This window comes from Plectropomus leopardus, chromosome 13 (genome assembly GCF_008729295.1).
Source record: "Plectropomus leopardus isolate mb chromosome 13, YSFRI_Pleo_2.0, whole genome shotgun sequence".
Classification (NCBI taxonomy): domain Eukaryota; kingdom Metazoa; phylum Chordata; class Actinopteri; order Perciformes; family Serranidae; genus Plectropomus; species Plectropomus leopardus.
In genome coordinates, this window is record NC_056475.1 from 21,657,907 (window position 1) to 21,682,464 (window position 24,558).

The window sequence follows — 24,558 nt, forward strand, 5'->3', positions numbered from 1 at the left end:
GAAATCTTTTTAAAAGTCATAGTTTACATTAAAATTAAAGTCATGCTATATTGTTTTAAAATGGTACTAAAATATCACCATAGTTTTTTATATAAAAAAATCTTCCAAAATGCCATAGTACAATATGTCATAAAATATCATAAAAGTATCATAAAAGTAAATGTTCCATCCATCCAGCCATCCATCCATTATTTCTGCTTATCTGGGAGCTGGCACTGCCCTGTGGCCCCACCACCTGCATGACTGGGAATCAGGGCCGGGTGCATTGGTTGCCGGACAGCAGACAGGGGCATGCTGACCCCTGGCTACGAAGGCTAAGACGTGGAACGACACCTCTCTGGCAGAGAAGGAGCCGGAGCTTGTGCGGGAGGTAGAGTGGTACTAGCTAGATATAGTTGGACTCACTTCCACGCACAGCTCTGGCACTGGAACTGTACCCATGGAGAGGGGCTTGACTCTCTTTTTCTCAAGTTGCCCAGGGTGAGAGGTGCCGGGCGGATGTGGGGATACTGACAAGTCCCCGGCTGAGCGCTGCTATGTTGCAGTTCTCCCCGGAGAACGAGAGGGTTGCCTTGATGCAGCTGCAGAGGAAGTCTCTGACTGTTGTTTGTGCTTACGTGCCAAACAGTTGCTCGGAGTACCTGGCCTTCTTGGAGTCCGTGGGCGGTGTCCTGGAAAGAGTGCCAACTGGGGACCATTGTTCTCCTGGGGGAGTTCAATGCTTACGTGGGTAGCGATGGAGTGACCTGGATGGGCGTGATTGGGAGGATTGACCTGCCTGTTCTGAACCCGTGTGGTGTTTTGTTATTGGATTTCTGTGCTAGTCATGGATTGTCCATAACAAACACCATGTTTGAGCATAGGAATGTTCATAAGTGTACCTGGTACCAAAGATGCCCAGGCCAAAGATCAATGATTGACTTTGCGGTCGTATCATCTAATCTGCGGCCGTATGTCTTGGAAACTCGAGTTAAGAGAGGAGCAGAGCTGTCAACTGATCACCGCCTGGTAGTGAGTTGGATCAGGTGGTGGAGACTGCCGGACGGACCTGGTAAACCCAAATGTGTGGTGTGGGTGAACTGGGAATGTCTGGTGGAGGCCCCTGTCCGCCAGGTCTTCAACTCACACCTCTGGAAGAACTTTTCGTGCATCCCGGGGGAGGTTGGGGACATGGAATCTGAGTGGTCTTGTTCAAAACTTCCATTGTGAAGGCGGCTGCTAGAAGCTGGGGTCAGAAGGTCGTCAGTGCCTGTCGTGGTCGCAACTAGAGGACCGTCAGGCTGAAGAGGGAGGCCTTTTACTGGCCCAGTGGTCTCCTGAGGCAGCAGACAGGTACCAGTTGGCCAGAAGAGCTACAGCCGAGGCATTCGCCAAAGCTAAAACTCAGGTGTGGAGGGAGTTGTGAGAGGCCATGGAAGTGGACTTTTGGTCAGCCTCAAGGAAGTTCTGGCAAACCGTAAAATGACTCCGGAAGAGAAAGCAGGGCTTGTCTCAGGCTGTGCTCCGCAGGGGAGGAGAACTGCTGACCTGGACTCCGGATATTGTTGAGCAGTGGAAGGAACACTTTGAGGAACTCCTGAACCCTGCTGTGACGTCTTCCGTGGAGGAGGCAGAGTCTGAAGTCTCAGGGAATAAAAATGTTGTGGTGTAGTATGTAATAGAAATGTAATTTAAAATAATAATCAATAAGTATATCATTAAAATAAGCTCTTTCTGTGCTGTTGGAAAATCCTTTTGCTATTTCTCCCTTATTTCGGTACGTTAATACCTGGGCGTAATGGGACCCTCGCATTATGTAATCTAGCAGTAGTCAGTCTGATGGATGCCTACACAATAATTAAATTCACACAAACTTTAGCATACAATGTCTCTGGACAAATATACATAATGTTAATAAATTAGAAAATGTAATACCTCCAAAAATAGCATTTAAGTTTTTTCAAAATATTTTTAAGGCTCCTAACTGTCACTAAATGATTCATCAAACTTGAAATCTTTTCAGACCTTGTGGACAGCCTGGAATTATTTTAAAGTTTGCATGTCTGCATCACTGGCAGCACATTGCAGATGATTACTTAAAACTGAGTCAGAGGTTTAGAAGTTTTAATGCTGGCTAAACACTACTTTTGGGCTTTTAACCAGATTTTCCTGTACAAAAGTACAAATTCCTCTGCCAAAAAAAGGGAAATGAAATCACTAACTGCAGTTGATTTGCAAACAATGACACAAAAACCTTTAATTTAAATAGGAGGAGAAAAAAAATCACATAAAAAACTGTACAGAACATTGAACATCGACTTAAAGTTCTTAAATAAAAGACCCCCCTCCCAAAATAACTAAAATAATAAAACGATAACAAAGTGGGATGGTGTATGATACATTTTGTGCAAAAGAAGTATTAACTGATTCTTCCCAAACTGCACATTTCAATGTGAAGAGTGCCTCTCTCCACTCAGCTCTCGCCTCTGATGGGTAAACACAAGAGTCCCTCCCCTGAACCTCAACATAGTGTCTTAAATGTAAAAGAACCCAAAATCCAATAATAATAAAATAGATTTATATTTTAAATATATATTTATATACGAAACATGCTGTACATAATGTCAGAGATTAAGAAATCCCTTTTTATTGACACCCAGGTCTGTCCGTTAACTTGTGCTTTCCACACTCCCAGCAAAGAAAAACTTGAAGAAAAAAAATACTCCCTGTTGCTTTGGATACAATATGAATGAGGAAAAAAGAAAAACAGAAAACAGCACTGATCAGAAAGTCTCTGTTTTTCCTGAGTTGAGGGAGTTACTAACGTGTTTGGAGAGCGATACAGACGAACTTTGCACCTGTCGCATCTTCTTTGCAGCTGAGACTATATCAGAGCTGCTAAAAAGAATTTTAAAAAAGAAAAAAAAAAGCTTCATATTGTGTGTCCCTTGTTCAGATGTACAGATCTGAGAAAAGTTATTTAAAAACAACAAAAAAAAAAACAAAAAAAAAAAAACAGCGCTGCAAAGACAAAGTGATTCAACAAATATGTGGCTTTAACAGCATGCAGTGTGCAGAACATATTTTAACCCAGAGAGAGCAGAACGCTGTAAAACGCAGGCGTCTCGTAGCGTCAGTGTGACCCTGTGCTCAACCTGTCTCATTACTGTGACACTTTCTATCCTCCTTCTGAATTTCTTCCTTTTCAACAAAAAGTCTTCCCGCAGAAGAAGTAAATTTCTTTCCCAAAATAGACTCTGAGAATGCTGGCCTCCTTTCAAGCATCCTAAAGGGGAACGCCGCTTCTACAAGATAATTTGGTGAGAAAACTAGCATATCAGGCAGTCTTCTGTCACAACAATTAATGCTGTAGCACGAGGTGATTTCAGAATCATTCAGCGGCTGCAGACAGCATGTGGGGGTCGAAGCCACCAGGCTTGGGGGAAACATTTGGGGGCGAAACCTGGTCAGACTGCCAGCTTCTTTTTTTTTCTACTTCGACCCTCAATCAGTGTTTTTAATTTGATTTTCACAGTGGTGGAAAAAAAAGAGTGCAGGAGTGGGAAAGAAACCAACTTAAAGTGACTTCTCAGGAATACTTCCAGTTATATTATACACTTAAAAAAAAAAAAAGAGAGCCATTGGTGAGATGATACAAATGTGATGACACCTAATAAATTGGGGGAGGGGTGGGGGTTACAGTCAGAAGGCAGATTTCCAATTCGATGCATCATCACACCATATTGACAAACCCCTTTAAAGATATATGTAAGACAATATTAATCAAATAAATATTCCACCTTTGCTTTCAGTATTTATTTAACTTTGTTTCCAACTAAAACGCTGGATTCAACTGTTGCAGAGACAGCAGTAGTAGTGGGTATATTAGTAGTAGCAGGTGATGCAGAAGCAGTAGTATAGTAATGGGAGGGGCCGTACTGCAGGCAACGAAAACAAGAGCTCCCCACACAAAGCAGCCTGGGTCCCTTCTATTGAGAAAGTCATGAGCTGAGTGGATCTGATCAGAGAGGGCATCATTGATCCAAAGAAAAACTTGGTGCACCTTTAACACCCGAGGAACTTGTGATTCTTCAAGTAAAAAACAAAAAAGGACATTCTACTCACCAACAGGAAAAGGCTTTAAGTTTCCAACACTGCCAGTTTGTAGGTTTGTGATCAACACAATTTTTCACTGATTGGAATCGGTCTCCGCTTGATCCTGATCCATGTCTGCCAGCTCTGTCCGAAGTCATCCCACATATCCGTGTTGCGAGTCAGATTCAGGAGTCCAGGCCTCAATTGACTGTAAACTAGCGGTTAAAGCACCACATGTTGGCTGGGATGGAAGGGAGTCTGTTTTTTCCCTGAAACTTGCTCCGAGACAGAACTGTTGAGTGTTGATGTTGTCAGGCACCTCTGAAGGAAATAGGCCAGAGGACATTTTGGTGGGGTGTGTTTTTTTTTCTTGTTGAATATGTATAATGTGTAGGGAAAAAGAAGCAGCAATGGCTCCTAAAATTGGTCAATACGTATTTTTAAATACTGTTTGACACGTAACTGTAGGTCCGGTGAGGGTGGTAAAATGGGGAAAAACAAAACAAGGCTTATAATGGTTTCCAAATATCCTTCACCTGCATATACAGCAACATACTGTAGGATCATTTTTTGATTGGTTATGCAAAAAAAAAAAAAAAAAAAAAAAAAAAGAAAAAAAAACTGCTGCTGCAGATATCAAGTGAGAGAAAGTCAGAGGTGACTCTCTGTTCTCCAGTATAGAAAAATAATCAATCCTCAAGCAAAATATCCCTTATAATTGCACTGGCCTTTCTGGCCTGTCACTACTGTTACAGTACAACCAAAAGGTTGTCCATAGAGACACTGAGCGCCTTTGTCAGAAAACAAAGTTAAGAATATCATCAGGATGAAAGCTGACTTTGGAATTACCAAGTTGGCTGACACCATTCAATGATCTGACGTGCATCAGTTCAGCATGCTATCAGATGGTTAACTCCTTTGGATAAGAAGGAGAGGGGTGATGTGTGTATAACCGAATCCATCCAGTATTGCAGTGGGCCATTCAAAGGTTTGCACCGAGTTAGTTAAATAAAGGGTTGTGATGGAATGAAGGTGGAATGAGTCTGGTCTGGGCGGGGGCGGTCCAGATTCGACTACGGTGTGCTTTCACTGCAGAGCATGTCACTCAGGGGTCTACCAGTGCAGACTCAGCGCAGGTGCTCAAGTAAAGGCAGCTCTGTGGATTCCTCTCGGGGAATGGGGGGGTCCCCTGCAGTCAGCAGGGTGGGATCCATCGTCTGAGTGGCTCCCAGAGGATCTTGTGTCAGACTGGCCTCTTGTAGGGGTGCAGGAGGAGCAGGCTGTCAAAGATATAAAGGTAGATATAAAACAAAATAGAAATACCACCAAGCGATTGTATGCCTCCACGCACCAGTCAAGTTGCACTTTTTACATCTGTGTCTGTGAAAACATGGATGCTTCCGAAACAGAAAATCTATACAATCAGTACAGTTTTAGGGTGGTTCTTGAGGGTTCTTGAATTATGGCCAAATGCTGTATTAAGTAACCATGACCAGTTCATTTTCAGTACAAGTGAACGTTTGTGTGAAATTTCAAGTCACCCCTCCAGGCCATCTTCAGATATTGCCTCCATAAAAATGAGACTGATGCAAGGTCACAGTAACCTTGACCTTTGACTACTAAATTCTAATCAGCTCATTGTTGTTTAAAGTCAAGTGTTTGTGTCATATTAGAGGAAATTCCCCCAAGGTGTTCCTGAAATATTGTTTAAAGACATCTGAGGATGTCACCTTGGCCTTGGGGAAACACTGATTTTTTCCCCACATTTTTTCATCATGTCTCAACTTCTTGTACATCAAACAACTAATCCATTAAGAAAATAATAAACATTCACGATGACCAAGACCGTTAGTTGCATCCCCAATAGGATCTTTTGTTTAGGGCTAATTGTTATTTCCATTTCAAATGAATCTACCAATAACTTCCTTGGTCATTCATCTGGTCTATAAAGTTGGCAAATATTCTGAGTGTTTCGTCCAAACAACAGCCCAAAGTATTTAGAATTGCTATCATAATAGCCTAAGAAAAAAGATCAAATTTGAGAAGCAGGAGCCAAAGACTTGCGGCATTTTTTTTCTTGGAAAAACTCAAAATGATTAATAGATTATAAAAACTGACTTAATTTTCTGCTCATCGATTGATGAATCGTTGGAGCGCTACATCCCAGACATGCTTCTTTTTGTATACCGTGAAGCTGAATTCTCTTGGTTGGACAAGAAGTAAAAACTATTTTGACAAAGCAGACTTTTCTTTACACACAGAAAAAAAGGAGTGAGCTTATATGTAAGAAGTTTTAAGATCTACAGACCAAAATGTGAGATGAACCTCGCTTGATAATGGTCTTATAGGTAAAGTTATACTAATGTTATACAAATGAGGATTTGTGTTTCTTTGATTAACCTTGTGCATATAAATAAAAACTCAAAACAGTTTGTTCAATGGAGCGGACAACTAAAGTTACGTAGATATGATTGAACAGTAAACAAACTAGAAGGTTCCTCACCTGTGTGCGTATAGTCTGTACTGTTCCTCCTTCCCCCTCCACTGCAGCTGGTCCGTTAAAGCCCTTCCTGCCTGAAAAACTCCACTTGCCAAAGTGGCTCTCATAGTGCAGTCCGCTGCCTTGGCCGAGGCCAGCCCGCTGGCCTGCTCTGTGCCCCGAGTTCTCCAGGAGGCTGGCTGGGCAGAAGCGCTCTGGGCCTGGCAGAGGAGGTGGAACCACAGAGCCACTGAAGGAGAGCTGGGAGCTGGACAGCTGCTGGCCCAGGAGCCCCTGGATGGAGGATGTACGCTGTAGAGATGTGAGCAGTCCTGCCTCCATTCTGCCCTCTGATTGGCTGAGCAGAGCTAATGGTAGAGGTTGGGGGTGGTGAGGCCAGCTCTGGGTTGGACCGACAGGGTTGTCTGTACCTGGAATGTAAGAAAAGCCATTTTTTTTTTTAGTAGTTTTACTTTATTAAAAGGTTGAAATAACAATTACTCAGCACTCAACCAGCCAATAAATTTATACCATCTCAATGTCCAACTGAACTTTTTGACCATTTAGTGTTATGACATTAAGGTAAAACAATGAAAAAACATGAAAGTTAAACTATATTTCTTTACTAGGTTTATAAGAAAAGAAGCACAGGCTGGTTTCAGGTCTTACCCATAGAGGGCTGGACTGTGGTGATGTGTGGCTGGGGGAGGCTGGAGGCAGGGGTACTCTGGGTGGTGTGAACAGCTGGGTTGGTGGAGATGGAGGTGGAGCCGCCTCCGCAATCCGAGTCCTCGATGTTTCCTCCGCTGTTACAGCCAGCGCCACAACCTTTCTGTAACCTGCAGAGACACATAAATTACTTTTACCATGTTCACACCAGTATCATTGTCCCCAAAACACTTATCACATGAGGTTCAGCGCGTGTACCTGTCCCAGCTACTGATGAGCCAGGTGTAAATGTTGTGTGGGCTGACAGGCCCTCCCCACACAGACCGGAGCTGGCTGTGCCCCCCGGCATATGAAGTTGTGAGGGGGGACACGTAGATGGGGTAGCCGATGGGCTGGTCGCACGAGGAGTTGATCATATTCCTCAGGGCCTGTTTGGCGTTTTGGATGCTGCCACGCTCTGGGTTACGGTTGCGCAGGAAAACCAGCTCCTGCTGTTGTCCCGCCCACAGCCCACGCACACACTCTCTGTTGACCTGTAGGAGACAGAACAAGAGGGTCGGTGGAGTGTGGAGACAGACAGTAGGGTGGGGGCCAGTGTGAAAATGTTTAAACTGGTTTGATATTAAGCCAAACATCGGAACGGACCAGTTTACCGCATTTTACTAGGTGCTCCACATGAAGGCAGTCTCTGCACACGGCACCGGAGCTCTCTGTACTCACTGAATCCATAAAATATGCACCTCTATCACCTAATGTAAACAAACCTCAGAGCTTACAGCTGTGCGCTCGAGGTCAGACCGGAGATGTAAACACAAGATGGGTAAGAGCCTACTTGTTATCTTCCTACATTTGTAATGTAACTTTTAATACCACAAAACACACGTTTTGTATTGTGATATTCACCAGAAATTACACAGAGTACAGTCAACAGCAAGTAACGTTAGCCTTGCTTGTTTTTACAGCAGTGGTCATTTATATAGCAGAAACTCTCAGCTTCCCAGCAATGTCCCTTGTGCCAGCTGACACTGTGTTTAGGTTTTTGTTAAAAAAGTAGTTTTTGTATGTATAATTCCTCATTTCAACTTCATAATTCAGCCAGTCCTCATCCACTGCGGCGCTTTCAAAGTCGGTGACAGGAAAAAATAGACGACGTTTGATGAAAGTTCAGCTCACCCACCTGCAGCCAGTAAGGACAGCTCTTTTATTGGCTTTAAATCCAAACTGTTGTCATATTGGTGCTGCTTTAATATTTTCAAGAGAATAACTCCACATTGCTATGTCTCCTCTTGTCACCCCAAAAGGTAAACAAACAGCGTGCGCTGTGTGCCACTCCCCCTCCTCCCCCCTGCTGAAATTCGATCAGTAAACGACACAGCCAAGGAAACTAGTTGCTCCATTAGTAAATTTACAAACATATTATATTAATCATGCTGTCATACTGCCTATTATTAATGCAATTTGACTTGGATTTAGCGCTGTAACTTGAGCTGCCTTTCAAATTGCCAGAACATGTCATAATGACATACTGTCACCTTAGAATTATAAGATTCTATCTGACTTTTTCTCAAAATTGAGTTATTCATATATTCTTTTTCTGTGACAAATTAACATTATGTGAGGTGATTTATATCATTTTAGCAATTTAGGATACAAATATCTAAAAACTGCTCAGAATGCAGATAGAACCTTATAATACTAAAGTGGCTAAATGCTAAATCAAATTGGTTCAAGCTCATACACTAGACCAGACCAGCATAACTGGAAAGTGACTCAACTCTATTAGACAGTGGGAATATTAACAATGTAACTCATATCTAGTTCAGGGCAGAAAAGCATCCTGAACGCACGTCTCAATTTCATAAAAAAATTAATATTTAAATTACCAATAAAGCAATTCAACAATAATTAATTTAACAAGCTAGAGACGGTAAGTAATAAAAAGTAAGAGCTGTGACCTTGATGACTCTGAAGCTGAGGAACCTCTTGTTTAGCATGATGATCTTGTACTCGTCACTGCCGTCATCCATGATGTGGCGCAGTGCCAGCAGTGACGGCATGTTTGCTAAAATAGCACTGCGCCACACTGGGTCACCCTCGTGAGATATCAACATCTTCTCCTCATTGGCAGTTATGGCGTCATACAGAACCATAGGATCCTCATACTCGTCTGGAGATGTGAAGTGGTCCTGGAAGAAAAACGGAGAATACAGGGTTGGTCTCAGTTCAAGAGAGAAAAACTGTCGTTATTCTAACCTCAGGGCTAGTTTTCTTCTTCTGTGAGAAGTGCTACCTGATGCAATTTGAGGGACATCCGCACTCCTGGCGCCACTACTCGGTTCAGCAGGTCCATATCTGCAAACACCCATTCATCTCTGGGAGACGTGATGCGAAAGTCCCCCTTGAAGAGAGCGTGGAGGCCATAGAGGAACGGCTCCAAGCTGTCAAACAGATAAACAACAACAAGTCTTGGATATTGGGTAGTGACAGGTGGTACTAGCCGCACTGGGAGACGGGGTAGTATGGCCTTACCTGGCAGACATGCTGTGGGAGGCCGTGCCCAGAGCTCGTCTTCCCAGGATGCACAGCCCAAAACAGAGGTTGACAAGTGGAGAGTCTCTTTCACAAGTCACCGGCTACAACAGAAACCAAAAGTTAGGATAAAGGATCAAATATTGTATATTTTTTGTTCTACAAATACCGCTCAGGTTGTACAAGGCTTAAGTTTTACTCCAGAAATTCAATGGGATTTTGGTTAAAAGCCTTTAAATAATGTTTGTAGGTAACAAAAACTGGAGAGACTTTCATGTTTTGTTCTATGTAAGTACATTGATAAAAATTGTACTGCCTTTTCTTTCCTGTATCTCTTTGTTTTAGAATCGCCTCTTATTTTGTACAACATGAAGACAAAACAGCCCCAAACACTAAAAATGAAAATAAATGATACTAACTTACATATTAGTTATCTGTAGGGCTGAAACAACCCTATCACTTATCTCTCAAGCTTTTTCTCTTTAACGCTTGTCCTGCACTTTTCTGAGCTGGCGTTTCATTGTATTTTTGGACAAATGAGGGCTACAGCTCAGCAAAGGATCGGAATATGGAGAAGCAAAGGTCGTGGTGTTGTGGAGAGTCTAACCGTTTGACGCCTGCTGTTGCAATACTGAATCCAGTCGAGGTAAACCATGCAGAAGGAGGAGGGGGTGATGCCGGATGCCCTGTGGTCGTAGTCCTCATCGATGTTCAGGTTGAAGGTGGGGTCACTGTCTACGTAGTTAGGCCCGAGACAAGGTCGTAGAGCCTCCTGAATTGTCTCATTAGTCAGCCACTCTTCCATCTTAGAAGATCGACTCACATAGTAGATGATGCTCTGTTTGACAGCACAAACACATATGCAACCCAAATATGCAACCATCAAGCTTTAAAACATCAGGGTCACAGGCTACAATATCCATTATCATTTTAATAAAATGTTGATGTCATGAAAGGCTTGGATGGTTAAGTATGTGCACAATCAACATTATTTTCAGAGTTTAAAATAAAAAAAAATGTACACAGCCTGAACTCTACCAGGCTGCAGTATTATTACAGCAATACATAACACACATACACATAAATATACACTTCTAAATAAAGTGCAGACATACTGAAAAGTCAGCTTATGAAATGCAGTCTTGAGTCTTTAGCAGCTAAAAAGGCATGACATCATGCAAATATTCATGATATAAGGAAAAAAAAAGAATGCATTTGATCAATGGCTTACCTTGACATAGTATGTGATAAGGATCTTACGAAGGTCAAATACTTGTAACATGGAAGCCGCATTGTTGTCACTGATGCTGTAGCCCTCTAGTACATATTTCGTGGCGGCCACCTCCCAGGCCAGCCAGCGCTGTCCAAAGGCAGCATTGAATGACAACATGTGGGGAAGGTGACCAGGTTCACAGCAGCAGCAGCCTTCATCCTCCTCCACCCCCTCTGTGATGGCCTCTACCTCCCTCTGCTGACAGTAGGTACCTGGACAGAGAATATCATGTGAGAAAATAATTCACGAGCTGACATCAGCTCCTCTCTAAAGCAGAAAAAACACTGGAAACAGAGTGTTTAGAACAATCTGCAGCCTGAGGTTTTGGAATAGGGATTACTTTTGCATTTGTTCACCTAATTTTTTGAAAATTTGGCTGCATTTATAACAAACATCCAACATTGTAAGTATGTTGTAAGTATGACAGAAAATATGGAAAAGCATAATAGGTCCCCTTCAGGAAAACTCTGATTTTATAAATCTAGGTTATAAAGCTCTGCTTTATTTTCAAGTAACATCTAAACAGTGACCCAGAACATCAACACATCTGTTTTTCTTGAACAACCATAAAGTAAACCTGCAGCCATGAAATGGATCTTTTTTTTTAACAGTAAAAATATACCATAAGAAATGGCACAAACATTATTGATTAAAAATGAACAATTAGGAGTTGTTAGATTTTAAAGCAATATTTTTTGAGATGCACGGGAGCTTGACCTTGCAAGATGCCACTTTGAACATGAATACCATGCAGCTGCAGCAGCCTAACCTCGATAAATAAAAGCTATTCGGAGTGAACACTTGACAGATGCCCAAGTGACACTTTCAAAACAGCAGGTAAACAACTCAAACTGAGCTCATTCTACAAGCTGCAAACACTGTCAGCTCCCATCATCCCCTGCTACTGACCTCTGAACTCCAGACCCCTCAGCTGGAAGGTGACCAGGCCGTTGCCGATCTCGATGATGTGCACCAGAGCGTTGAGGTAGTCTGAGGCGAGGATGAAGCAGTCGCCTGTGGTGTAGTTGCCCCAGCGGCCAAGCAGCAGGTCTCCACACAGGCTGTGCTGCAGAGAGCGCGTCAGGTGCTCATAGAAAATGGAGTTCAGATTGTTGTCGTCTGCACCTTTATGAAAAGAAAAGAAAGTTACCATGGCAACGCAGCAGACATGAATATGAGTCAAATGGAGATAATTAGATGGCAAGAGAGTGTTACGGCATACCTGGGTTTCGGTCTAACTGAGTGGCAAGTCTGGTGTTAGAATGATCGACGCGCTTGGTGCTGCAAACAGGACAAACTCACATTAGAACTAAATGAAAACACTTCACATTTGGGACTTTATGAATTGCTATTTCATGTTTGCTCAGAATATTTTTATCATCTCAAAACATACTTGTAGTCTCTTTCCCAGAATTTGACAGGTCTGGTATAGGAGGTGACAAACACGGCACTGCCCAGGACCGGATTGAGAGGGGTAGAAAAGATGGCAGAAAAGATGGCCTGAACAAAAAGCACAGCAGAGTCTGAAGTAAAAATAAGTTAAGGATATCTCTGGTTTATTAGACTGTATTATACAGTAAAGTGGAAACTAAAGTGGACCATAATTATTGACATTAAGTCAAAGAAACTGAAGGATACGCGGCACAGCAAAGGGCTGAGCAAAGGCGTGGAAGGCTGAGCCCCAGGTGATCTGCCACGGGGCAATGTAGGTCAGCACAAACCGAAGCTTGTACAGCAGGTCCCACATCTGAGAATTCAAAGGACAGATGCATTAGAAAAACACACACACACACACACACACACACACACACACACACAACTGTATTCATCACACTACACAGACACTATATGGCCTTTCAACCACAGAGGGCAGTAGAATTCTTCTTGTCAGCCTGGAGCTAAAAGGAGACTTTTAGGAAACCCATTTTTTACCATGTTTTTGGAATCAGTCCACTAACAAGAGGGGGAGCTGCAATATGACCCATAACGATAGAGGGCACCATCAATGTGCGATGCGCAATTGTTTGTGTCTGACAACATTTTGGAGAGAAATAATTGTCATTTTTTTTAATTTGTTGCTTGTTCCGAAATGTTTGTCACTGTCACTGTGTAACTAAGTCTTTCCTAAGCAGAATGTCTTGTTGTAAAACCTCATGAGAGGTGGCTTGTTGCAGGGAAGACATCCATGAAAATGCTAGTGGGAGTTTGAGAGAGGAGTGCCGGGAATAATTTGTTGTGCACCGTAGTGTTATCTAACAGATTTTCAATGTCATGGCTTAAATATTTAGCTGATTTTTTCAGTGTGAAAAAACTCAGTAAGGAGACTTCTCTTTGGGTGAGACTTGGTTTTACACATTAAAAACAGACCGGATCGAGCAAAATGTAAAGAGAAATGTTTAATTAGCACTGGGCAATATAATCTATATTACCTTGATATGATAATATGAGACAAGATATCTTCTTAGATTTTGGATATCGTGATATACATGTGGTCTTTTCCTGGTTTTAAAGGCCGAATTAGAGTTAAGTAATGTAATTTTTTAAAACTTGAACCAGACTGCTTTAGCTGTTCTATTATTTGTCTTTATCCACTAAGTCATTATATCCGTTATGATTATGATTATTTATCATGGAGAGGAGAATAAAATGTCATTATTTCTTAATATTTTTCAATCAAAATTCTGAGATGACCGGTGTGTGTGCATCCTAACCTTGCTGAAGAGAATGGACATGAAGTAGTAGTCGATTAGGAAGGTCTCCGAGAAGTGTGGATAGTCAAAGTGGAAGAAGAGCGTGGTGAAGCACAGCGTGACGTACTGCTGTGACGGGGCGCAGAAGGATGAACGTAGCAACTTCATGCCTGCTACTGAGATGAAAAGGGCTCGGCTGCTGGGGGGTCAAGAAAGAAACAAAGAGAGAGAGAGAGACAGAAGACAGGAAATCAGTGACCCATATTGACATAAATGGCTAAAACCATATCGTGCAGGATGACATTAGATCGCTAAGGCCAGATGTAAGCGGCTGCCTGCATATGCTACGGTTAATATACACACTGGCTGGTCTACACATTGAAGAGAGGGAAAAAAAAGGGAAACGAATGAGAGAATATATTTTATGTATCTTGTGCTACGGAGCACATCCTGCAAGAAGCAATACACCTGGGGGGGGTTTAGCGTGTCTATTAATTTTACGTTCTACATTTCCAACACACACAGCTGACAGCACATATCCCCGAGGAGCAGAGGTGGAGAAAAGTATAACGTATAGGTGTGAAACAGTTTGGAGACAGAATGAGGAGAGGCTTACTAGATGTCCAGCTCTTTATGGTTCTGGCCCACAGTTCGGGCTTCTGTCGTTAAAGAGTTAAGCACCACGGCCGGGTAGATGAAATATTTCTCCACACACTGAAGCCACGCATACAGCTTCTCAAACCACATCAACTGAGCAGCATCTGGAAGCAAACAGAAAACGATCTTTCACACTTGTTGAGGAGACCCAAACACTCGTTTTCTCCCTTGTGTTCCCCCTAAAGCTTCTCACAGCTGTGAAATAAATCTGTATACACTGAAAAATGTTTTACAAGATGTTTATATAATGTGTGATATGGTGTACTACTAGTATTTCAAATCCTGGAAATGGATCGTCTGAAGACAACATGTGATGCCTGGGAGGAAGCAGGCTGCTCTATCATGTATGCAGTGTGAGGGTATTTTACAGTGACAAAAATGCCTTGAGATAAAATAAATAAAGCTCTGACGTAGCTCTTTTAGTTTTAATTTCTCACCTAGAGATGTTTGGTGTTTTGACTCAAGAGCACTTCAGCTACAAATCTTTTTTCATTTACTTTTATCATTTACTCTGTGCAGCTTTTTTTCAGGAAAAACTCAAAATATACCATTTGTACAACCATGTAGTTAGTCGTCTTCTTCTACTTTTAAGATACTTCCCTGTGCTTCTTTGTGTGTATGTAATCGAAGATAAAAGAGCAATCACACACTCACCTCGGACCTCAAACTGACTGTACTCTCTGGAGCGGAGCACGGGGTGTGCCAGGCAGAACCATGGCAGCTGCTTGCGAAGCTGAGGCAGGAGATAGTGTGTAATGAAGCCTACAACTCCGGCCAGGATGTACAAGACAAAGCTAAGAGCAGGCTGTAGATCAAGAGCAGAAAGAGGAAAATTAGCAAGAAAAATCTTTGGATTTTTTTTTTTTTTTGCAGTAAGAATCGGATCATAAACCCTGCTCCAACTAACTTGAAGAGCGATGAACACTGTGCTGGCACTGATGGCGAAGGTAATCACAGCCATGAGGGGGCACATGACGAGGTCTGAATGAAGAATCTCTTTCTACAAAGAGAAAGTGAGAAGGCTGTAAAATGGCTGATGCCATAAAATCAAAAGGGAAACTGTCACACTGCAGTTTGTGCAGGAAAGTGAGGAGTGATGTTTACCACAGAGTTACGAAGCTTCTCAGGAAGAGGGTCCTTGATCTCCACAGGGGGTTCTTCTGGTATTCGGTTCTCCAACTCCGGGAATAATTTAGACTGGACCAGTGACCTGATGTAAGAGGTGAAAACATGCAAAAAAAAAGGAAATGTAAGAACTACAACAAAAAGCTAAGGTGTAACATCAAAGTGCTCACAGGCTGCGTAGTGGAAGCAGCTCGTCAGTAGGCACACTTCTGAGTGTAGGTCACTCGTGTTTTGGCAGCCATCAGAATCTCATTACATAATCCCTGTAGATACACATATTTAACAACTCAGCTGAAACACCTTCTGTGTGGACAAGCAATGAGACAAAATTAGGGAGAGCCACAAACACAGATTTGATACTTATTTATTTATTTTTTTGCAAAGTCTATATAAAATAAAAAACTGCATTTCATGTCCGGGCTTGCAGCTTGATGACTTGTCGCTTATATTATTAGCAGTTGATCTATCATAGGTGTAAAAACATAATTTCCAATGTTATCTAAGGCCAACTATTCATTATGTGAAACACAAATACTCACCACAGGATGGTGGGGTCACTGCTTTGGCGGCTGAGGTGATAGGACAAGGCCAGGAGTAGGCCACAAAACACAGAGAACAGTACTGGCACGTGGGCATCCCCCCACGGTGCCTAATATAAAAAAAAACCAGCAAAAAAACAAAGAAAGGATATTAAATGCCAAACAGTCTATATCAGTTCCTACTCTGATCAAAATCTCTGAAACAAAAGACACTCTAAAACACCTCTTCTTTCATGTAGAGTATCTCTGTTTCACTTACGTTGATAGCACCGAGGCAAAATCCATACAGCAGAGCAGCCACCAACACGCTGCGTATGAGGCTGAACAGAGATGAGAGGGGGCTGGTAGTGGCTGATAAAAGACACAGAGAGAGAAAAGCTCAGGAAGAACCTAAACACAAATGATCATGTGCAGTTTCTAAACTGAGTCTTAGGCTGAGTGTCCACGCAGCGTTTTTCCGGAGCACCAGGCTCTCTCTTTATTTTTCTTTTTTTAAATCATTCCCAAAAATAAGAAAGCATATATGGCTGACAAAGTGCTCCGAGCGCTTCTAGTTGAAAATCTCTGAACTTCTGAACACAGAAAAGGCCATTTCTGGGAGTAGATTGGCCGGACACTGAATGTTGCTCTTGAGTTCTTAACGTATTGTAAGCTCGTTGTTAGAGTGTTATCAACCCTCTGTTTTTGTAGCATTACATTAGCTACACAGCTAACATCAATGTCAAGATATTTCTGTCAAAGACACAAAACCTATATGATGTTCTTCATCAGAAAAAAAAAAAGCACTCAGTGTTGAGATGAGCACCCTGCCATCGCTTTTCTGCTGCAGAAAAACACCATATGGACACTCACCCTCAAGATGCTATAACATTCCTCCATCTCTCTCTACACATTATCATGCTGTCAGTGTAGACATGTTCTTACCAGTTCCACCAAAAATGTGCATGTCAATCTGCTCCAGCAGACACATCACAAAAGTGTTGACCTGAGGTAGCAACCCAAACAGGAAAATGACCGGGAAACACAAGGCAAACACTGTTGGACAGAAAGAAAAAAAAAATGTTAAAAAGCAACTGTGAAGCTGGTGGAAATTAACCACAAAATAACTCAATCTATGAACTTTGTGAAATTCAAAAAAATCTGTCTGCAATACACATGGGATGGAATTGTGGTTTTAAACTTTGTGGAGAGTTTTAGCAGTGGTATAATGAAATATGGATTATTATTTATGGTTATTCTCTTACTAAACTACCACTCCAACATCAAAATATACTATAGTACTATCAATCCCCGTGGTAGCTCTGACCCGGACACCTTATACAATACTGAAATGAGTCAACTAACCAATAAGCATATCCCTGACGCAGAGCAGGAAATGTGCGGAGAAGAAGGTGACACCGTAGAGGGAGAAGGGTTGCAGGCTGCCAGAGCGCCCAGATAGGTCAAAGATCCAGATCATCACACAGCACAAGCAGAAGTAGACCGGCCGACTGTACACGATGATCCAGTTATGTCCCTGTTAAGAAAACAGACAAAAAGACAAGCCACAATTACATAACAATAGAGAGGCGACATGTCTTGTTTTAGTGAGTGCTTTAAAGTACACCTTAGCAGATAATGTAGTAACCAGAACTCACATGCATGGGAGACGCTGCATCTGGTTGTACACTCTGAAACAAAGAGACCGAGAATTAAAGCTTTATAGGTTTTACATACATTTTATATTTAAAGATAAACTGATGCTTATCATTATAAAATATAAAAACAGTGTGGCTTAAATACTGTATGGAAAAGATGTATTGTTAAAGCGGGACATTGTAAAAATTAGGCCTGATTTTTAACCCTGAATCACTCAGCCCCAACTCATTTGAGCAGAATTTATGCCAGACTGATTGTAGTTTGATGTTCAGATTGAACAACAACTAATAAATGGCCAAACAATTAACAATCTGGCTGTTAGACAATCAGATATATATCTGGCACGTCCAAAATTCTGATTATCTTGCTGTTTGAGCAGATATGCACTCAGATTTCCCACATGGCTGCTGCACAAAGATCTGTTTTAAACTCAGTGAAGTGATCTAGACTTAGTATTATTAGTATGTTACATTTTGTGGCTCCTGCAATCTTGATCAAACTGTACAGTGTAAGCACAGACATTGTACATTTAGTCATGTAGTGAGTATAATAAAACATGTAGCAATACCAATAACATTTTACACTGTGCAATTTTATTAATCTTAGCTGGGCAAGATTTAAATACTATATATACACAAATACAAAACTTGAAACGAATTCAGAGACTGTAGACCTCCGCCAAGGCCGAATGATCGCTCTCATGATGTTAATGAAAGCAAAAAGTAATTTCTCTATCTGCTCTATAATTTGCATCCACTTCAATATTTAGCGGGTTCTTCCTTTCCTCATGCTACACCCCTCTACCAAGTTTTATGAAAATCAGGCCAGTAGTTCTTCCGTAATTCTGCTGACAAACAACCCAAAATGAAAACATTATCTCCTTGGAGGAGGTAAAAAGAGAGGATCCATATTGCTAATGAAATCCAGAGGTACCGTACCTTCAGTAAAGAGTACTGGCAGCTGGCAATGACCAGGCAAAACTGGAAGACCCAGATGTCCCTGAAGAAGCCCTGGAGCAGCAGTAGAAAACCCAAGAAGGCCACCAGACTGGCCAGCACCACAGCAAACACGTTCTCTCCCACACGGCGGTTCCTGGCAACAGAATGGAGAGAAACTGATATTTAGACAACTAATCAATGTTTTGATCAGACCATTTGACTGCTTTCTGTATTTGATTATGATAATAAACATAAAAATGATACCTGCTGGCCATGTAAACACACATAGTGATTAAAATAAGCTTATAAGCTCTTTGCTTTGTTTTCAAGACAGAGAGACTAACAGCATATCATCTGCCCTCTGTTCTAACAGTGTGGTGTACCTGTCCAATAAGGCCAGAAGAGCCAATCGATCATATCGAACCCTCAGCCACTTCCCAGGCAGCACCCAAAAGCGATAGTACTGTTTGGGTTTGGCTTTCTCCTCAATCATCAGAGTGTTTTCCTGGGACTCTTGTAGAGACTCGTGATCCAGATCAAACTGGAGAGGAAATAGTGATGACTTAAGAAGAAGAAGCAACAAAAAGCACTGTGATAGTTTCATCTGAAGTAAAGAGAGTCCCCACGTATTTACATGACACTGTACTTTGTATCATCTGCCACATCAAACATCAAAGACTGCTAACCTCAGGCATTTCCAGAGGTACCCTGCGCACCTGCATGCCCTGTAAAACAACAGGTCTGGGCTGGAGCATGGACAGAACCGGGGCCCCTTCCTGGACCTCAGTGGAGGTGAAGCTCGAGGACTGGGACTGTCTCTCTCTTTCCCTTTCCCTGCAAGCATAGAATATTACAGCATTAATTGTAGCTTTTAATAATGACTCAACAGCAATTTATCTTTTGTAGTCTTGAAAAAAAGGGCAACCTAGTGATAAAAACTTTATAACTTACTGAACCGGGTCCTCATAACCGCCTCCAGCAGGTCCAAATGTGTAGGACCTCTTCACTCCTGTTACACAACAGACAGAAAACAACAATGAAATGCTTTCAAAGGGAATAGACCAAGGACACGGCAGGAGAATTAAGAGATGATACAATTGTTTGTTTAACTATTTTCCAACAAAATAAGCACATTTATGCATGTTTTTTAAACACAGGAAAACCACTTTGACTACACAGTGTAATTTGTACTGGGAGTGAATGCCGACTGTAACCCTTCCCATTACATAAAAAAGCCAAATGTCAGCGGGTGTTAGTGGGTATTTTATGGAGTGGCAAAGGGACTTTTGCCTCCACTTTCCTTGATTTTATTTTTATTGCAGCAGATCAACACATAACATAATAAATTACAAAGATAGGAGATAGAGGCAATCTTCATTAATGAATTCTAAAAAAAAATATATATATAGCAGCTTTTTTGAGATACAAAGTCTGGCATAGCCTGTGCGGTGTTGTTTTTTTTTTTAAATATATTTTGTGAATTTTATCTGTACCTCTCCCACTTCTTAAAACTCTATTACTTTTTATCTTTGCACACGTACTCATATTGACAATTTTTTATCGATACCCAACCCTAGTCTTTGGACAAAGCCAGGGTAGCAGTTTTCCTGTGTCCTGTCTTTAAGCTAAGCTAATAGTTTCCTGGCTGCAAAATTTTTAAAAAACACATTTTTTGGGGCGTTTTTTCCTGTAATTGACAGGACAGGACAAGCTTGAAAGGGGGAGAGAAAGAGGGGGTGACATGCAGCAAAGGGCCGAGGCCAGAATCGAACACACGGCCGCTGCGGCGAGGACACAGCCTCTATACATGGGGTGCCTGCTCTATCCACTGAGCCACCAGGCGCCCCTCAATTTTCACATTTGACTCAGCATTAAACCGAATAAGCACATTTTCCAAAAAACGCCACTGACTCACCGCTCTCATCATAGAAATAGTGCACTGCCCCCTCCGATGTGTCATCAAAGGTGGAGGCCTCGTGGATGCCACTGCGGGGCAGTAGGAGTGAGGAGGCAAACTGTAAGGCTGAGGGAAGTGCGCGGGTCCGTGAATGAGAGGAGGTCCGAGCCCGCTGGAGGTCCTGAAGGCTAAGGGGACAAAAACACAAACATGTTGAATAGCAATGTCTAATATTAAATTTTAAAAGTAATTTTGGCCGTGTTGAGCCTGATCAGCGCTGCTGAGGCAGGCACGTCTGCTTAGTGGTAGTTTCTATTAATATTTTATTATTCATTACTCTAAAACTTGCTAAGAATATTAATTGTATGGGAACTCTCCAAAAAATATTCCCCTAAACACAGCAGCAAATTTAATTAGGGTTACTAATTCTTACATCCATCATACTGTAAACTTGCTGATAGCTTTGAGGGCTGCAGACTTGGTAGACGCCGGGCGAATAAAAGCGCAGTTAAGACAAGGAATCAGCTATAACCCTCTCTCAGGCGTGCTTCATCCACTAACCTGGGAGGGGATCCCATGGTGGACGGGGGCGGTGTAGGGTTGCTCCCAGCATTGTGTCTCCTGCGGATGGCCTGGGTCCTCTTAACACTGCTGACTGAGTCGTGCTTGCCCCCATCCTCTGGGGCCACGGCTGTAGAAGGGTTATCAGTTACATCAATGCAGCGGTTTACATTACAGTGTCAATGTACACAATAATACAAGGCATTTAACTTAAGTCTACAACTGGGTTTTACTTTTGCCATTGTAACATTTGCATTTAGAATGTAGTTATACAAAGCAGACAATGAAAAACTGGGGTAGTGAATAACTTATGAAAAGACTGTAAATTTATGTACAGCTACCCCCACTGAGTCCTTGTAACATTAAGAATATGGCTTAATTATGCATTCATGTTGATGGTCAGTTGTAGGGTAAAATAATAGGCTATGTGAGTTATTTCCTCAAGCAATTAGAGGTTAGGTAAATTGAACATAGGTTTTTTAAATTAAATATTTATGTTTTTCCGCAGGACATTGTTGAGTGGAGGCGGCTGGCGGCACTGCTCTTGAAGCTTAACATTATTTTCTCATCAAAGTGTATTAACATCTTCTGATGTTAGTAGAGGTGTTTGCACTTTAATACACTGCAGGAAACCCTGACATGTTTACATGTTTAATCATGTATTTTAAAAATATTGTAGTTTTGGTCTGTCTTCATTTTATTAGTGTCATGTTTGCATTGCAATGGGTATAATAAAATTGGATTCATCTTTTTTTTTTTTATTATTTGGACATTTATTATTTATTCATGGCCCTATGTTGATGTTTACTGGCATTAGTGTCTTATTACATTCTGGTCTTGAAGGAAAACTTAGCTAAAGCTAAATTTGTCCACGTTTTGAATTAACTTGTACTTCTGCACTAAACGTTGTGTTCAGTGGTAAGTGGATCAGTCAGGGCTGCATGATGTAGAAAATGTCTACATTGCAGAAAATGGGTTATTGCAAAAAAAGGTTAGCTACGATGTAACGCATCTAAGTTGAAAGCTGGCTATGGATTCTGCTTTATTCAGTCTGTCCCTGGACCATGGCTAACACGAGCTAACAACCTGTCTGCAAATATCAGGCTGATGTTTTATCAACACAAACAGTGCATCTGATTAGGTAAACAGACTTTTAGTTTCTGCTCTGTCCTCTCAAAATGATAATTACAGTGGATGCCCTGCGCTGAGGTACTGCACATGGTGCTACCAGTCAATGTGAAGCTGTATGAGATGGCAATTATTTTATCAAGGATGAAATGAAATTCTAAATCAAGTTTCCTTTAACTTTTTATTATCTGCACTGTAACTTGGAAAAGTCCTTCTGACCGTATTCTTGCCAAAGCGTTTCTAAGAGCCCCACTTTTTATATTGTGTCAGCACAGCAAGAAGTAGCAATGATTGTAGTTCTTAGGATGCTAGCTTAAGGGACTTTTTAGCTCCTGTTTCAGAGTAGGTACATTCCCTGCACAAGAGGAACCTTGAGTGACATAAGTGTGCAGTGATTAGTTGAAAATGTGAGCAAATGCAGTGACACCATCCGCCATTTTTTAAAAACCCCTTAGCAGTGTAAACAACAGACAACACAAAACACAAACAGCTCAACATGAAAAATGGGAAGAAAACATGGAAATATGGAAAATAAAACTCATCAAAGCAAAATAAGTGGAAGCCAGCTTATGTCACCTCAGCGTACCTATTGGCAGTGTGAATGCAAACAGAAAAAAAAAGCCCTAGAAGTCTTGTAGTTCTTGCAGGAGCTCCCACAAGGGACAATTTGGTTCAAAATGGGCTTAATATTGCCACTATCTAAGGGCCAATGCTCTTAAAAAATGTTTCACGATATTTCATAATCTTGCCTTTCACTGTTTTTTTTTTTGTCCCCTATTTATTTTGCAGTTTTTTCCAGAGATATTTTTACTTGTATTACCTGTTGTACTGTTTTTTTTTCAATTGCCAGAAAAGCTCTTTAAATAAACCTTTAAAATGTCAAAAGATGTTATTTCAAGTGTTACAACAGCAGCAACAACCAGCAGAGTCATACGGGGCAAAGTCAATTTGTTCCACAACAAACAAACCTCTGTCTGGTAAACAAGCCAGTAAGTGTTTAAATTAGGGTTATTGCTTATTTGAAAAGTGGCACTGGTGCCAAGTCTTCAAGCAAATACTGACTTAATTAGATATAACTGGACAGGCATCACTTGGGAGAAGTCATAGTTCATGGAAACAACATCTTTCATGGTGTTTTCCTAGAATAACTACAAAAAAATGTGCTCTAGTGATAACAAAGGCAATGTTGCTCAGAGCAATGCAAGCTCCTTGTAGAGTGCAGCACAGTGGTGAGGTTAAAGGGGAGGGTCAGGCCAAAAAGTAACACTGCGCTGTGTTGGTGGCATACCCTTAGCTAGTTTTATTTCTGCCTTTATGTCGGTGGTGATGCCAAGACAGTAGTAAAAACAACCGCGATTCCCTTTTTTTCCACAATAAATCCAAAACATGTCCATTTTAAGATAACAAAGCAAACAACTCCCCAGCAACGCATCATCCACCGTCTGCAAAAGACAGCGCACCTGTCAAGGCTGTCACCATTTCACCTTTTTTATTAACACAGTGAGGCATTAATGCAGCTTTTGGCTGTAACTACAAGGCTGTTTCATAATTAAAAGGTCTTTCTGGCATCTTGCATTATATTCGCTGGTTTCCACCACTCCAGAAAAAAAAAGTGACCACTGTCTCCACAAGCATCCATGTTGTGATGCAACAGGAAATGTTTGTCTCTTGTTGCCAAGACATTATAAAAATAAAACTAATATTTTAGAGGGCAAGCAGCTCCTTTTCATCAGTTTGGTAAACTACCAGCATGAGTCACAATTATGGAATTTACTCAGCACTGATTTAAGGTCAGTCAGTGAAATGTTTACTTGCATATTTGTGACTCAGATCGACTTTGAAAGGATAATCACACTCTTGTTAATTTGTTTAGAGTCACGGTCCATGTCGAGCAACTAATTCCATTCAGAAAGATTTTATGCCAGCACTGTTTAGACTTCAGTGAAATTGTTTTGTAAATGTGTATCTTTCAATTCACAAATGCAATTTACCAAATTTTGTAAGCTATATAATCATCACCAACTTAAAGCTGAACTGGTTATGGTTGACCATTTTTGGCTATTAATAATATACAAGAGACTGCTAAAAATAATGTGTTTGTAGGCAGAGTGAAAAGGTAAGGTAATTTTCTATTATGTAAAATAAATCATTTACAGAAAGGATGGGCATGAGTACTTGGTACTCAATTTGGACACTGGTATTCATTCCATGCATCAATGCATCTATTCTTATATTAGATTTTTTTCTTTGTAAGTAATCGAGAACTTGATAAAAATTAAATGCAAGTAAGAGGATAATTACTAATAATGCCCATCCTTAATTTTCAGTCAACAATATCAGCCAGACCCTTTAATATATAGA

General features: G+C 41.3%; 1 protein-coding gene across 6 annotated transcripts in view; it reads right to left on the reverse strand.

Annotated features, from left to right (window-relative positions):
* The window catches only part of LOC121952103 (pecanex-like protein 1), a 51,921-nt gene that overhangs the window by 20,802 nt on the left and 6,561 nt on the right, over positions 1–24,558 (reverse strand). For 3 of the 6 annotated variants that reach the window (XM_042498587.1, XM_042498585.1, XM_042498586.1), the window contains exons 8-36: positions 21,070–21,199; positions 20,527–20,696; positions 19,563–19,620; positions 19,298–19,445; positions 18,995–19,152; positions 18,612–18,765; positions 17,673–17,705; positions 17,380–17,551; positions 16,960–17,070; positions 16,295–16,386; positions 16,036–16,145; positions 15,476–15,581; positions 15,279–15,371; positions 15,026–15,176; positions 14,331–14,475; positions 13,736–13,913; positions 12,663–12,771; positions 12,418–12,547; positions 12,247–12,305; positions 11,934–12,149; positions 10,983–11,236; positions 10,359–10,589; positions 9,752–9,855; positions 9,513–9,660; positions 9,178–9,408; positions 7,481–7,755; positions 7,223–7,392; positions 6,578–6,984; positions 2,207–5,354 (exon numbers count right to left, since the gene is read on the reverse strand). In XM_042498587.1, the coding sequence (XP_042354521.1) occupies positions 5,202–5,354; positions 6,578–6,984; positions 7,223–7,392; positions 7,481–7,755; positions 9,178–9,408; positions 9,513–9,660; positions 9,752–9,855; positions 10,359–10,589; positions 10,983–11,236; positions 11,934–12,149; positions 12,247–12,305; positions 12,418–12,547; positions 12,663–12,771; positions 13,736–13,913; positions 14,331–14,475; positions 15,026–15,176; positions 15,279–15,371; positions 15,476–15,581; positions 16,036–16,145; positions 16,295–16,386; positions 16,960–17,070; positions 17,380–17,551; positions 17,673–17,705; positions 18,612–18,765; positions 18,995–19,152; positions 19,298–19,445; positions 19,563–19,620; positions 20,527–20,696; positions 21,070–21,199 (4,496 nt within the window). In that variant the 3' untranslated portion in view covers positions 2,207–5,201. Of the gene's footprint in view, positions 1–2,206; positions 5,355–6,577; positions 6,985–7,222; positions 7,393–7,480; positions 7,756–9,177; positions 9,409–9,512; positions 9,661–9,751; positions 9,856–10,358; positions 10,590–10,982; positions 11,237–11,933; positions 12,150–12,246; positions 12,306–12,417; positions 12,548–12,662; positions 12,772–13,735; positions 13,914–14,330; positions 14,476–15,025; positions 15,177–15,278; positions 15,372–15,475; positions 15,582–16,035; positions 16,146–16,294; positions 16,387–16,959; positions 17,071–17,379; positions 17,552–17,672; positions 17,706–18,611; positions 18,766–18,994; positions 19,153–19,297; positions 19,446–19,562; positions 19,621–20,526; positions 20,697–21,069; positions 21,200–24,558 lie in introns of those variants that run through there. The other 3 variants (XR_006106426.1, XM_042498589.1, XM_042498588.1) reach the window with 3 other exon arrangements.